General features: G+C 39.4%; 1 protein-coding gene across 1 annotated transcript in view; it reads left to right on the top strand.

The window, feature by feature from the left end:
• The window catches only part of WDR36 (WD repeat domain 36), a 39,666-nt gene that overhangs the window by 2,448 nt on the left and 22,773 nt on the right, over window positions 1–14,445 (top strand). Inside the window, exons 2-7 of the mRNA XM_083151675.1 lie at window positions 2,418–2,445; window positions 4,665–4,765; window positions 4,848–4,965; window positions 5,198–5,330; window positions 6,223–6,277; window positions 7,108–7,240. Coding sequence (XP_083007801.1) covers window positions 2,418–2,445; window positions 4,665–4,765; window positions 4,848–4,965; window positions 5,198–5,330; window positions 6,223–6,277; window positions 7,108–7,240 — 568 coding nt within the window. The remainder of the gene's footprint in view (window positions 1–2,417; window positions 2,446–4,664; window positions 4,766–4,847; window positions 4,966–5,197; window positions 5,331–6,222; window positions 6,278–7,107; window positions 7,241–14,445) is intronic.

Below are 14,445 nucleotides of genomic sequence, written 5' to 3'. Positions count from 1 at the left end.
CTGGGTCCCAGGGGACCCAGCCATTCATAAAAAATGAGTCCCTGATGCTCCAAAGTGGGTAAAATACTCGCTATATCGAGTATTTGCGAACCCTGACATAGTGTGTACCCAGCTTAAGTACATCAGTTACATCATTGTTCATATTGACACTTTGGTTTCCATCAGCAATAAGGATTATGTGACAGTCACCTTAAATCGAATTTGGTGCCAGAATTATTTCAGAGTTTATACACATATATAAATAAAAGTTTGATGCACAGAAGGTGTGTTATTTTGGTTTAACAAGAATGTCACATTAATACTGTCTTGTTGGGGATTGTTCTACAAAAGTCCTGCCCAAAATTCTGTCTGTGGCTTCACATTGAATTCCATTCTTTAAATCATTAAGCTGTCATGTTACACCCATCCCCAAAATATACAAAGGAACTGATTTATTAACACACATAATGTACATAGTATCTGTACCAGTGGAGCCTATAATCTATATTCTCTATCACACACTTTTTTTTCTTTTGTCAGAAGCTGATCTACACATGTAGTTTTTTTGAAGAAACTAGACCACTCAGATAAAACCCACAGAAAGAATAAATAAAACTCCACACAGACAGGCCCATGTATAAAAGTTTAACTTGTGAGTTCAGTACTGTGAGGAAGTAATGTAAACCTCTTCACCATCCATTCTGTCCTACAGTCAATGGCAGGTATTCAATGCCGGTGCGAGGGGGTTAAACTGTGAGGATCACAGAAAACCAGTGATCCTCGCAGTTTAACCCCCGCGCCGGCCGCTCGCACTATGCAACGTTCCGGGGGAATCCTCGCTGTCACAGAACTGCGAGGATTCCCCTAAACTGCGAGAGCCGAGGCTAGTGCAGCAAACTCGCTGTAATTAGCCTCGATTCTCGCAGTTTTTGGAGGCACATTCGCAAATTCCCCCTCGCTCAAAAAACGGAGCGAGGGGGAATTTGCGAATGAGGGGGGTCAGTTGAATACTGACAGGGTGAGCGGTGACTGCGAGCAAAAAGTCCTGCTCGCAGTCACCGCTCGCCCACGGCATTGAATATATGCCAATATTGCTGCATATCTTGAGGTTTGCACGCTTGTCTCCTGCTGCTGCAAGCATGGTGACAGGTAGCTGGCTGCTCTGCATTCTCTCTTGTAAACTGGGCATACATGAGGCAAAGATGGGTGATTATATGGTCATAAGACAGTTAGGAGCCAGCTTGGTTTCTTGAGACCCACCGATAATTGTGCTGCTACAGACCCTAAACTTGTCTGGCATGGCAAATTTCATTCTTATGCCTGCTGGGGTAATGTGAGCACCCTGAAACATTTTAAAATGCAGGCCACTTTAAAATTATTATATACTGCAACATACAAAGAATTACAAATCTATGACATGGCTAATTTTTAATTTTAGGTGTTTTTTTTTTCCTTTTCTCATTTTGATATACCGATATGACCTAATACATCTTTTTTGCAATCGCACCAAACAGCCCCTCTAGTTACTCCAGGTCATGTGAGAATCTTCTATTGATGTGCGTGTTTTTGCCAAAAATGCATCTTGGTTGCAATGCGACTAGGGTGCACAAACATTTATTCTGACACTTGTACAGCTGTAATATTTTTTGTTTGTCTGAGTCTCTGACTGTGCACTACAGTTTAGCAGCTGCAACGATTTGCTAATACAAATGTTGTTCTCCTCCCTGTACAGACATGATACATAATATGCAATTATGGTATCAAATTAATCAGCACAATCTCTTCATGTGTCCTAGTGGCATTGCCTACTGACTAGGATTTCTTGCAATGTTTAGAGGTTGGTATAAGTATGCTAGGAGGTGGCACTTGAATACTTGTTACAGCACAGCGCACATAGTTAATTGAATCTGCACCTACTATGTGGTGGCTGTGGCATGATCTTAAGGTGGGTACTCGCATCATACAATATATTGGCAAATGTTACGATCCGCATCAGATCGCAATGACCATGTATAAGGCGGTATTCAATGCCGTGGCAAGGGGGTTTTCTACCCGCATTTTGTGGCGAGCCCGCCATTTTAATGGCCACACTCACCATTTTACACACCGAAGGGAACCAGCGAGGTGGAAATGGCGAGTGAAGGGGAGGGATTACTCTGATGGCGAGCTATTGGCACTGCTCTCCTTAATAGATTGCCGTCAGGGGCATTGAATAGCCCTCATAGTGTGTCTCCCCAAATCCACCTATGTCAGATGGAACGACAGATGACACTGTTGTGTTACGTTAAGCATGTAACCGTATAAACTGTATATATTTTTTGATGTGCTGTTCTAATGTTCTGTTCCAGGTTTGTGCAGCTGCAAAATATTTTGACTAGAAGAATAACGTCTATATTTATTTAATTACATTTTGTTTTGCTTTTTACTGTATTTTTAAGGTGAACAAGCTTGGTCAAGTAGCTGTCAGTAAGTATATTTTCTCATTATTTTCTGATTTACTAAAAAAACATATCAAATTGCTTTATTTTCCACTTAGCAACCAAATTTTAAGTATGCAAAAGTTTGGGCAAATTCGGGGAAACTGCATGTTTCACTGAATTGCCATTATGACTTCAACGGTCTATGCCTGGCAAATTATAACAGGCCAAATGTAATCGTGTGACAATTACAGGAAGTGAGAGTTTTGGGGAGTGTTTCCAATTTTTTATAAAGCAACAATCAATTGCATGGCAAAATCAACTTTGTCTTGCAGTGTAAATGATTGCTGCTTTAAAATTTTTTGATAACTCCCAAAGGCTCTCACTTTCTGAAACACTCACCCTATTACATTTGGCCATATGTGTTTCTGTACGTTTTATTTATTGATTCATTTGATTGTTCTGTGGACAGACCTGGGGCATACGGTTGAAGAGTTTTGTTCAGTTTGTTCTCTGCTGAAGTTGTTAGTCTTTACACTTACAAATGGTAAGGAGTACTTTTAGTATACAACCATAGATGTCACCGTATCCTTGCCTGGGCTTTTTTACTTGGGCATATTATACATGTGGATGTTTTGTTCAGTTGCATTGGTTATGGAATGTAAGAGAAGCCTCTACATATCATTTATTTCAAACTGATATTTCAGATTTATTTTTACTATAAGCATTTTCTCATACATAAGTGAAATCCATTATGTAGGTTTAGGTGCAGATGCAATTAGGAGCGAGTAAACCACCTACAATTTGCTGATTACTACCTTCTGTCTGAGGAGATATTAGCAGAATTGGCTTATGCAGGGTACACACCAGGACGACAAGTGTCCGATCCCATCAATCTAGCTCCAATTCTGACCGATTGGATGTAGATTGTATGTTGATTGGGCCCTTTTCTGTCCTGTTCCGATCGGATGCGCGGCCCCGCAGGTCGGTCGGTCGTTATTCAGATCCTACCTGCAGCAGGTAGGATCTGAAAACGACCATACACCCGGGTGCGGGTCGTGATCAGATAGGAACCTGCTCGCGATGCACATCGTGAGTGGGTCGTGCACTCCGCGTGAGCGGGTCGGACGAGAAACTGACGACCCACTCACAATGTGCATTGTGAGCGGATCGTCCTGGTGTGTACAGGGAATAACTGTAACTGACCCTCTGCAGCTTGTGTGCAATTGAATCTGGTCTCACACTGTGCATTATCTGACGAATATATCAGAATGGTACTATTGTGAAATAATACTCGTATGCAAATCGCATGCGATATTACATACGATTAGATCTGCGATGCGATTTAGCACACCCCCACTATCCACGTCAGCCCGAAGGGTTGCAACAAAAACATGGTAATGGATATGAACAAATGACAGTTCACCATTTGCTTGGAAATGCTGGAACACTGACAAACTGTCATTCAGCTATTACCAGATTTTTGTTCCAACCAACCAGATCTGAAGATAAATCTGTAGGTGTATGGCCACCTTAACATCATGTATACTGGGCTAGACATAGTTTTATGTTATCCTTCATATCGGCAAACACAGAAAATTTCCTCAGCTACTGCTTTCTGTGTTCCCTGTAATATTTCAAACCCAGTCACACCTTCAGTGATGTGACATTACACCCCACACACAAATACTTTGCAATTAGGCTATACCCCCCTACGTGATTCTATTGTGAGAGAATTACAAACCTTTGCTACAAGAGAGATGACCTTAGGGATGACATATGGGGCCTACGCAGTGAGAACACTGGCCCTGACCGATTAATATCCAGTATGCTGGATATTAATCGGCAGTTAATAGCAACGCTCGGGGTCACGCGTCGATATGTCCCCTACATGCAGAGCATTTTCTTAACAATCTAGTGAAATCGCTTAGAAAATGCCTGTATATTGCTATGTGTGTAGGCCCCACTAGTCATTCTTGGCATATAAAACCATGGAAACGTACTAGATGATAAGCTCTGCAGTCAGACTTAAAAGCACTGTTAAAGAAACCAGGTAATGTGTTATGAGGTATTTTTTTTTTTTTTTTTACGTTGTTGCTTTTATAGTTGCATTATACAAAAACAAAGGGATATATATATATATATATATATATATATATATATATATATATATATATATATATATATATATATATATAGTGCTTACATGGCTATATGCTCATATTTCCCTATCTGGGACTTAACATAAATATCTTTGGTTCTCATCAGGCAATGCTCTTCCAGAGAGTATTAATTGTCTTGCTGCCGACCGTATGCTGGTGTTTGCAGCTCATGGAAATATCCTTAAAGCATTTGCAAGAAATAAAGAGGTTTGTGCAGTTTATTTAGGACCATGTATTCATATTGTGCCAGCAGAGGGTATTTTCTCAAGCATTCGCTGTGCTTTTTCAGGTAATTCAGACATACAGAGGTCATGAGGCTGAAATTCATCTGGTGTTGCCATTTGGGGATCACGTTATATCTGTGGATGCCAATAATATAGTCATTGTTTGGGATGTCCAATCAGAAGGTAAGATTAAAACGATTTGCTGATATATGCAGTCCAATGCGCAGTCATTTGTGAGATACCAGTTTTCTTTATAGTTTATTTTTCTTGTACTATTAACTCTGCTGAGATTAGTTTTGGTAAACCTTGTCCTATTGCAGAAAAGCTCTGTAAATAGGATTAATCGGTTCTCAGTCTGACCATGTCAGATTTAGATTAGATAATATTGAGCTTCTGTCTTTTTTTGTTCCTACAGAGGAATATTTGCAGTTGACCTTTGACAAAATGAATTTTACCATCTCTGCATTAATGCATCCAAGCACCTACCTGAATAAGCTCCTCTTGGGAAGCCAGCAAGGGTCTCTTCAGTTGTGGAATGTCAAATCCAAGTAAGTGAAGCACATAGCACTATTATGGTGGTACTCAATTAACCCAGAAGCTGATTGCTGTTAGTATTGAATATCCCACTTGTAGATGGACTAAACCTGTAAAGTTTGTGAAATGCCCCAGAAAATCTGGTCAAGTGTGTGTGGGTGGGGGGGGGCGACTTTCTGGGCGTGAGTCCCAATTTGTCCACATAGGGGAAAAAGGTTATTCAAAAGCCTTTGCCTAATTTTAACAGCAATTAATCACAGGGTGAACACTGTGACTAATTGAAAACACACATCTGTCAGTCATGTAGTAAATTTGTCTGACATTGGGGTTCAGAGTTACAAAGTTGCAGAGAAGTTGAAAATTGATCTTCATAGTTGAACAAACTCAGAATCCCGGCCTGTTTTTGCCCAGCTTGCCTGCAACTCGACAGGCAGAATTCAAGGTTCCGCCTGAAGAGTGGAGAAAACAGCCGTGGATTGGACAATGGATGGCCGTTTCCAACAAAACAGATTCAACTGGTTTAAAAAGTCAGATTTGTTTTGTCGAAATCCGCCTTCAATGCTGTATGAAACAGCAGCAGTCAATAAGTGTCGGGCGCTATCTCCCCTGTTGGAAGTGGCACCTGAGATTGAATACCACCACCCCATAACCACCCCCCCCCCCCCCCCCCCCAAAAAAAATTAGATTTGTTTTGGTGTAATCTACCACAGCGAAGCTGTTTCAGTTTTGGATTTTCAAGAGCATAGTGTTTTGTATTACATTTGATTATTAAATGAATTGCACCTGATGGACACACAAATCCTTTTTAGCATGGTCAGTTTGATCCGTTGACAAAAGTTGGTTTGCAGCAATCACAAAGGTTTAGGTTATTATTTTAAAATAACTGATGTCTGTTTTTTATTTTAGCAAACTTTTATTTACATTCCCTGGATGGGACTCGGGTGTGACTGTTCTTCAGCAGGTGTGTGGGATACTTAAACAACTTACTCTTTGAAGAGTTTATTATGTATTGCTTATGTATATCTTGCTATGCAGGGGGATAAAATAGAAGCTCACAGGCTTTATTCTGGCTCTCCAATCTAAATTGGTTAAAGTACACATTTGTTCTGTACAAATTCACATTTGCACATAATATGCAGACGTTCATCTTTGAACAAGGTTTGTATTCATTACCGAATCCATGCCAGATGAGTCACTGCACTTGTAATGTAATTACGTTACTAGCTGAAGTGTCACTAGTAGTTTTAGTGGAATGCAGGTCTCACTGTTTGTGTTATGCAATGTAGGCCCCGCCGTTACTATAGACACACAGTTACTGCAGATACTATAAATACATTTAAAATAAGGTTGGATAAACATTTATTGGTTAAAAACATCCACGGGTATGAATAAGTAACATAATATGTCTTTAAAATATCAGAACATACTATACAACAAGGGATAAGCTACTATAAACATAGGTTGAACTAGATAGACACAATTCTTTATTCAGCCTCACCTACTATGTAACTATGTTATGCATTATATAAACAAGTGTCTAAAGTACAAGGATGATGGAAAATGATTAATGTAAAGGGTATTTTTATGTGAGTCCTATTACAGGCAAAACCTTACTATAGTTCATCTGATACATAGACCCACACATAGTAATTAGTGCATGCCTTCAATCTACTGACTTTGTACAGACTTGTTCATTTAATGCTTCACTCTTTACTAATACACATGTAAAATAAAAATGTATCCTAGCACAGTAAGGAATGTAATTCCATTTGTGTTTCCCTATGATTTCAGGCTCCAGCAGTGGACGTTGTGGCAGTTGGTTTGACTTCTGGCAAAATTGTTCTACATAACATTAAATTTGATGAAACATTAATGACCTTTCAACAAGACTGGGGCCCTATCACAGCAATATCCTTCCGCACTGGTGAGTCAGGTTGTTTCTACCTCCTCATTCCGTAATTACAGAGGTTCCCAAACTCAGTCCTCAAGGCACCATAATAGCCCAGGCCATGTTTGGGCACAGGTGACTCAACTAGTAGCTCAATCAATTTGGTTTAACCAGCTGTGCTCAGCCATGAATATCCTGAAAACCTGGACTGTTGACTTGAGGACTGCATAACAGTCACTCAGTAGGTTGTTCTTCTATAACTAGTAAGCCTTCTTGAAGCAAAAGCTTTGCAAGCTAGTACATACTGTATTTGTGCATGTGTGAGAAATATGTAGTTTCACTCTCTCCCAGCAGATGGCAGTGTTTCGGAGACTCACGGACACTAGACATATATAAATATATATAGATAATGGTTTCCCCTCCCCACGTAAATGAACCTAAAACTAACCTTAGTAATCTATGAGGACAGATTAGCCCAATTAGGAATGTATATGCTGGAAAAGAGAGGGAAGACATGCTTAACATGTACAAATATTTCAGGGAACAATATAATGATCTGTCAGACTTTTTACAGACCCTATTTACTTTGAGGTCGGAGACTAGGACATGTGGGCATGCGCTAAGGCTGGATGAGAGAAGATTTCATACCCTCCGAGGGAAAGGCTTTTTTTTTTAAATCAAGTAATTTTTATTGAATTTTATCCATACAGATAAAGTAAAAATAAATGAAACTGAGGGAAAGGCTTTTTAACGGTCAGGGCAGCAAAAGTATGGAACTCCATTCCAGAAGAGGTGGTGGCGGCAGGACAGGCAATTAAGGTTGGATAAGCATTTATTGGATAAAAACATCCAGTGGTACAAACAATAAACATTATTTAGTCCAAAGTAGAATTGAAGTAAAATATTCAACTGGGGATTTGACATGTAGACAACATCCTCTAGCTGGTCTTGTAAAAGGTTGAACTTGATGGCCGTAAAGTCTTCTTTCAACCTAAAATAAAAATGTTACTAATCTGCACAAATACTTTTGAAGCACTCGCTACTTGAAGTGCATTATGGTACATCTAATGGTGTGTACACACGGCAGGATATGCAGTGAGATGCGAGTCCCGATACGATCAGATCGTATCGGGACATGCATCGCACGGCATGCATGCAGAGGGACAATTTAGACTATATAGTGCAGATCTGCACTATATATAGTCTTGGTTGCCCTCTCTATTTCACTGCCGATTTGTGCTCACACGGGAGCACGCATTGGCAGCGCATCAGGCACGCAAGCCCTAAAAAAGCATGCTATATGGCTTCCGATGTTCACTATATCGGCAACATCGCAAGCCATATCGCCCCGTGTGTACACACTATCACACTCATCTTATCTGTTGTAATATGTATGTGCATTAATGGCAAATGTATCAAAAAATGGAGGAATTGACTTTGTAAAGAATTTAAAAAGAAAGTTTTTTTCTGTATGAGACTCTTCTTGAATGTACAGTATTTCCATGCAGTTTTCAGATGGGTAATAACCTATTTTAGCACCTGAGGGCAGGGACTGATGTGAATGGACAAATATGCATGTACACCTCACTGCTAATAAATAATGGTGTTGAATGCAAGTTAACTTTACTTGGACCCTTATTGTATGCAGGTAGGAAAATGCAGATAGTTGCTTATATACAGAGTTGTATGTATCTGTGTGCACTGCCGTATCCGTACTCTTGATTCACTGCCTTTATCTTTGCTCAGTGCCCATTTGTTTCTGCCCTATGCTTGGCACAAGAGATCTGTTTTAAAAACAGAAGTGTCAGAGCACAAAACTGCTTATACACTGCAATTATGTAGCATGGCAGCTGTGAACTTTTGCCTATGCGTGAATGCCACAGAATTACTTTGCTTCAGCCGCAAATAAAGGGGCAACGGTACTTATGTAGTATCTGGGCGTCCGATTTAGAAATCAGATTGCATCGCATCGTATCGCATCGCATGCGACCAAATCGTATGCGATGCGATGGTCAAGATTTTTCCATAGGATTCAATGTTAAAATGGTCTGAGTCCATTTTAACATAGAATTCAATGGGAAAAAGGGGTCCTTTTCCTTTCCCCACTATCCAAGTGGGCATGGAGTTGGATATAAACCTGTGGCGAGCGTAGCGAGCCACCGAGCCCGAAGCGTGGCGAGCGTAGCGAGCCCCGCGAGGGGACACAGAATACTTTTTAAGAAATATGCGTCCCCTCGCGGGGCTCGCTTCGCTCGCCACGCTTCGGGCTCGCTGCGCTCGCCACGCTATATAAAATCAACTCTATGCCCACTTGGATAGTGGGGAAATGAACAGGACCTTCTTAACATTGAATCCTATGCAAAATCGCATCGCATCGCATCTGATTGTATGCCTTAAGGTAAGGCATACAATCACAAAATCGACAGCCCAGATACTACATAAGTACCGGGGCAACTTGTATGTCATTCAGCATTGCTCATTCTTGTGTGTGCTTGGCTCAGGAACATGTGAAAACATGCAAGATCCAATTGCAAAACATGCTCGCATTCAATTATTCACCACCAGCCCCTTTATTTTTTAAATGATTGATTTTGCTATTTATTTTTTACTTTCTTTTTTTTTTTTTTTAACACCATCTTTATTGAAATTTTATAAATTTAAACAAGACATTTTTACACAGACAATACATATAACACATTTAAGAGCATACACAAAGCAGTATTAAACGATATACATCTATAATTCATATTGAGCCATCCAGTTTCTTGTACTAAAACAGATTCCTATCTATACAGAGTTTATCTGGCAGTTACTAGCTACATTTCCATGGCTATCAACACTAATAAAAAATATGGTTAATCCATACTGAACTTTCATATTATTACACATTTTCGGTTCTATTTAATTAAATGGACTACACATCTGGAATAAATCTATACCTAGTATAATCTAATCTAGCATTATATATCAATGCCCCTGGTACCAATAGTAGGAAGAAAAAATAAAATAACTAAATGTTTAAATAAATAAGCTAAATATTATAATATAGTGCAGTCATTATAATATATTCAAAGACATAAGTGTTCAGTGCAATATTTAAACCGCAATATACGTCAATCCTATACATATGAATACTATTACGTAACTATGTCAACTATTTGTGCGCATTTTTAACAGTGTATAGTGTCCTTAATTTTAGTGATCAACTGGACTATGTTTATACTTATTGTGTCCACTATTTTAGTAACTATTCTATACTGTTTACATCCATTATACAACGGCAAAAAAGAAAATCCTATTTTAAAGTTTAACACAAAAAGGGAAAAAAACAAACAAAAAAAAACGAACCACTTTGATTATTAATAGTGCTAATAGTGCATTAAAGAAAAAAATCTAATTATTTACAGACTAAATAATATAGTGCAAATATTATAATATGTCCAAGGATATAGGTATTCAATTCAGTGGTTAGACAGCAAAGTACGACATCCCAATAAGTATCCATACCATTACCAACTATTTATGCACACCTTTAATAGTGTCTCTATATTTACTGACCAGCCAGAGTATAGTTATACTTATTATAACCGCTATTTTGATGACTATTCTATACGGTTTACATCAATATGCAATACTAAGGAAATCCTATTTTATAAATTGACAGAGAAAAAAAATTACTTTATTATTAATGTGTCAGTTATGTGCAAAATAGTGCTTCGTGACAAATAGTGCATCCATTATTATATCAACAAGAACCACACAAGATTAGCAGAATAGATAGGTAAATAGCCAACTAATAACCACTCAAACAGAGGCATTTGTGACCTGATGATATTTAGAATTGTACCATTTGCCCCAAATATCAAAAAATTTATTAATTGAGTTTCTAGAGAGGTGCATATGCTTCTCATGTTCCATAGTTAAGTTAACCTGAATAATCCATTCCTGTAGCCTTGGACCCTTTTTTGCCATCCACGAACGAGCGATTATCACCTTTGCTATAGCGCAGAGGTTAATCAGCAACCGTTTGAGTTCCGACTGAATACCATTCGGCCAAATCCCCAGAATGACAGCCCCTGGTAGAAAGTATCGATCAGAAAGCCCCATAGCCCTTAAAGTTATCCTAACTCCATTCCAGAACTTTTGGACACTAGTGCATTCCCAAAGAAGATGCCAAAAGTCGCAGCCCACCATACAACACTTTGGACACCGATTACAGCTACCCCGTGAAAACTTACATAGTTTGTCCGGGGTTATGTATGTTCTATATAAGATATTTAGTTGTATCTGCTGGATTCTAAGAGAATTTGTTGCAAGGCATGGGGCGATCAGAGCTAAATTCCAATTCTCTGCATTGACCTCAGGAATATTACCACTCCACCTGTGGATCAAACCAGTCATATCCGCACAATGAGTACTTGACATAAGAAATTTATAACATTTGGATAAACTTTTACAGTTATCTAATGAATTAATAAACTTTTTTAAAGGTGACTCAACCAAGGTGATCATCTTTATTCTATTCTGTTGCATAAAAGCACTTCTGATCTGCAAGTATCTATAAAACATGAACTTAGGAAGCGCAAATTCCGATTGTAACTGAGAAAAAGATTTCAATTCGCTATTATTAGTTATCTGCCCAATTGCATGTATCCCATAATACCCCCATATCCTACTACCCTGGTTTAGGGATAGATTAGTAAACTGGCTCATTGAGAATATGTGTGTGTCAGGGTCAATATCATCAAATTCCATTTTTTTGTTCACCCATTGCCATATATATCTAAGTTGTTTGACTACTGGGGGAATATTACTCTGGGTTGCCTTTTTCAGAATGGCCTGTAGGGGTGAATGTCCAGGGGATAAGTTGTTAATATATCCCACCAGTTCAGGATTGTATAGGTCCCCTTTAACCCAGGCCATCAAGTGAGCGAGCTGAGCTGCAAAGTAGTACATTTTAAAATTAGGCATCGCCATCCCCCCTTTAATACGCTCGCCCATCAAGTAGGACATTTTGATTCTTGAATTTTTATTTCTCCAAACAAAAGAGGAGATCACGCGATTAATATTCCGAAATACTTCGTCTTTAATGAGGATAGGCGAGTGCATAAAGATATAGAGAAACTTGGGCAAAATCACCATTTTAACCAAATTGACCCGACCAATAACTGTAAGTGGGAGTCTCATCCAATTTTTACATCTAATTCTAGTCTCTGCGATAATGGGGTCTAGATTTTGCGTGATATAATTATTGGGAATACTCGAAACGACTATCCCCAAATAGGTAAATTTATCGACCAACGGGATACCCAAGTCGTAATGCACAGAACAATCGTCTACGTTCTTGGTTACTAACAATTGCGACTTCCCGTAATTTATTGTCAGGCCCGAGAAGCATCCAAACTCTTGAATAGTTTCAATTACTACCGGTAGCTGATTAGTATAGTCGGCCATACCGACCAATAAGTCATCTGCGTACAAAGAGATAATATTGCTGTTCAGCCCTCTCCTCTGATCATAAGCACCCAGCAGTTCTCGTAGTTTGCATGCAATTGGTTCTATGGCTACTGCGAACAGTAAGGGCGAAAGGGGACATCCCTGACGGGTGCCCCTTGATATGGAGAATGGTTCTGAAATCTGACCATTAACTGATATTCTAGCTCGTGGAGACTGATATAGTAAGAAGACCCAACTAATAAACCTCGGACCTAGGCCAAATGCTAGCATAACGTGTCTAAGATATAACCATTCCAGCGAATCAAACGCTTTGTTTGCATCGAAAGATGCAATTGCAACACGATTACCTTTAAAGTCTGCCATTTGTAAATACATAAATAATCTGCGCAAATTAATGGCTGTAGATTTTGATTTCATAAATCCGGTTTGATCCGGGTGGATGATCTTATTAATCACTGCGCCTAGTCTATTAGTAAGAATCTTTGCAAAAATTTTTGCGTCGGTTGTAATCAGAGATATTGGTCGATATGAGTCTATCGATGCTGGATCCTTACCATTTTTGGGGATCACCGTGATAATAGCCTCTTTCATTGAATCAGATAGGCTACCTTCCTGGTCCATTCTCTGAAAGAAGGATAGCAACTTAGGGGCCAGAGTCCGTACAAACTTCTTATAGAATTCACCAGGGAATCCATCGATCCCTGGGGCTTTTCCCGTCGACAGGGACTTTATTGCAGATTCAACCTCTTCTATAGAGAAGGGGGAATCCAGCAAATTTCTGTCTTCAGCTACAAGGGAGGGGAGATTAATATTGTTAAGATATTTTTCTATATCGCTACTCCCATAAATAAGTTTGGTATTATAAACTTCTTTAAAATGTCTACTAAACGCTTCGGTAATATCTGAGGCAGATGTAAGTATTTCCCCTGTATCTAAACTAATTTTGGTAACCACACACGAAGGTTTTTCTAGTTTAGAGAGGTAGGCGGTATATTTCCCAGGTTTGTCAATATTGAGATAGAACTGATGGGAGTCCCTCAGTATCTTAAAGTTTATCATGGTTTGTAAATGCGCAACCCAATCGCGCTGTGCCTCGAGCCACTCAGTCCTTGCTGTTTCGGTAGGTTCAAGCCTAAACTTCTGTTCTCTATTCCGCATTTGATATTCTAACACTATGGCAGCTTCACGGCTTTTCCTTTTAGCCTGCGCTATTTTTTTCATACATTCCCCCCGCAGGTATGCTTTCGAGGTGTCCCAAACTATTGAGGGGCTAGCCGAATCCACATTAGTGCCAAAAAACCCATCCACCATTGAACTGATTTCACTTTCATCTTTAAACTGGGAGAGCCATACAGGGTGGAGTCTCCAGAATCTATTTCTCCCACCAGACCCAGTCTCGATTTGCATCATCATTGGTGAGTGATCTGAGATTCCCCGAGCCAAGTATTCAATTTTAGAGATACTAGTGATCATATTTCTAGAGACAAAAATATTGTCTATTCTTGAGAATGTGTTATGCCGGGGGGAGTAAAATGAGTACTCTCTCCCATTGGGGTGTCTCTCGCGCCATGCATCCCACCAGTCAAATTCCGAGACAAACTCGGCCAATTTTGTTTTATTTTTCACTCCACTCCCAGTACTATACCACCTGTCCATACTTATGTTCATTACCGCGTTGAAATCGCCCAAACAGATTAGCTTACTGTCGGGCCTTGCAGCTGCAAAGTCTACTGCTAATCGCAGGACCTCAAATGAAAAAGGGGGGGGGATATATACGGCAAGGA

The sequence above is a fragment of the Crinia signifera genome, chromosome 1 (assembly GCF_055691185.1).
Source record: "Crinia signifera chromosome 1, ASM5569118v1, whole genome shotgun sequence".
Taxonomy (NCBI): domain Eukaryota; kingdom Metazoa; phylum Chordata; class Amphibia; order Anura; family Myobatrachidae; genus Crinia; species Crinia signifera.
Note: the sequence above shows the minus strand (reverse complement) of the source record. Positions and strands in the feature narration are given on the sequence as shown.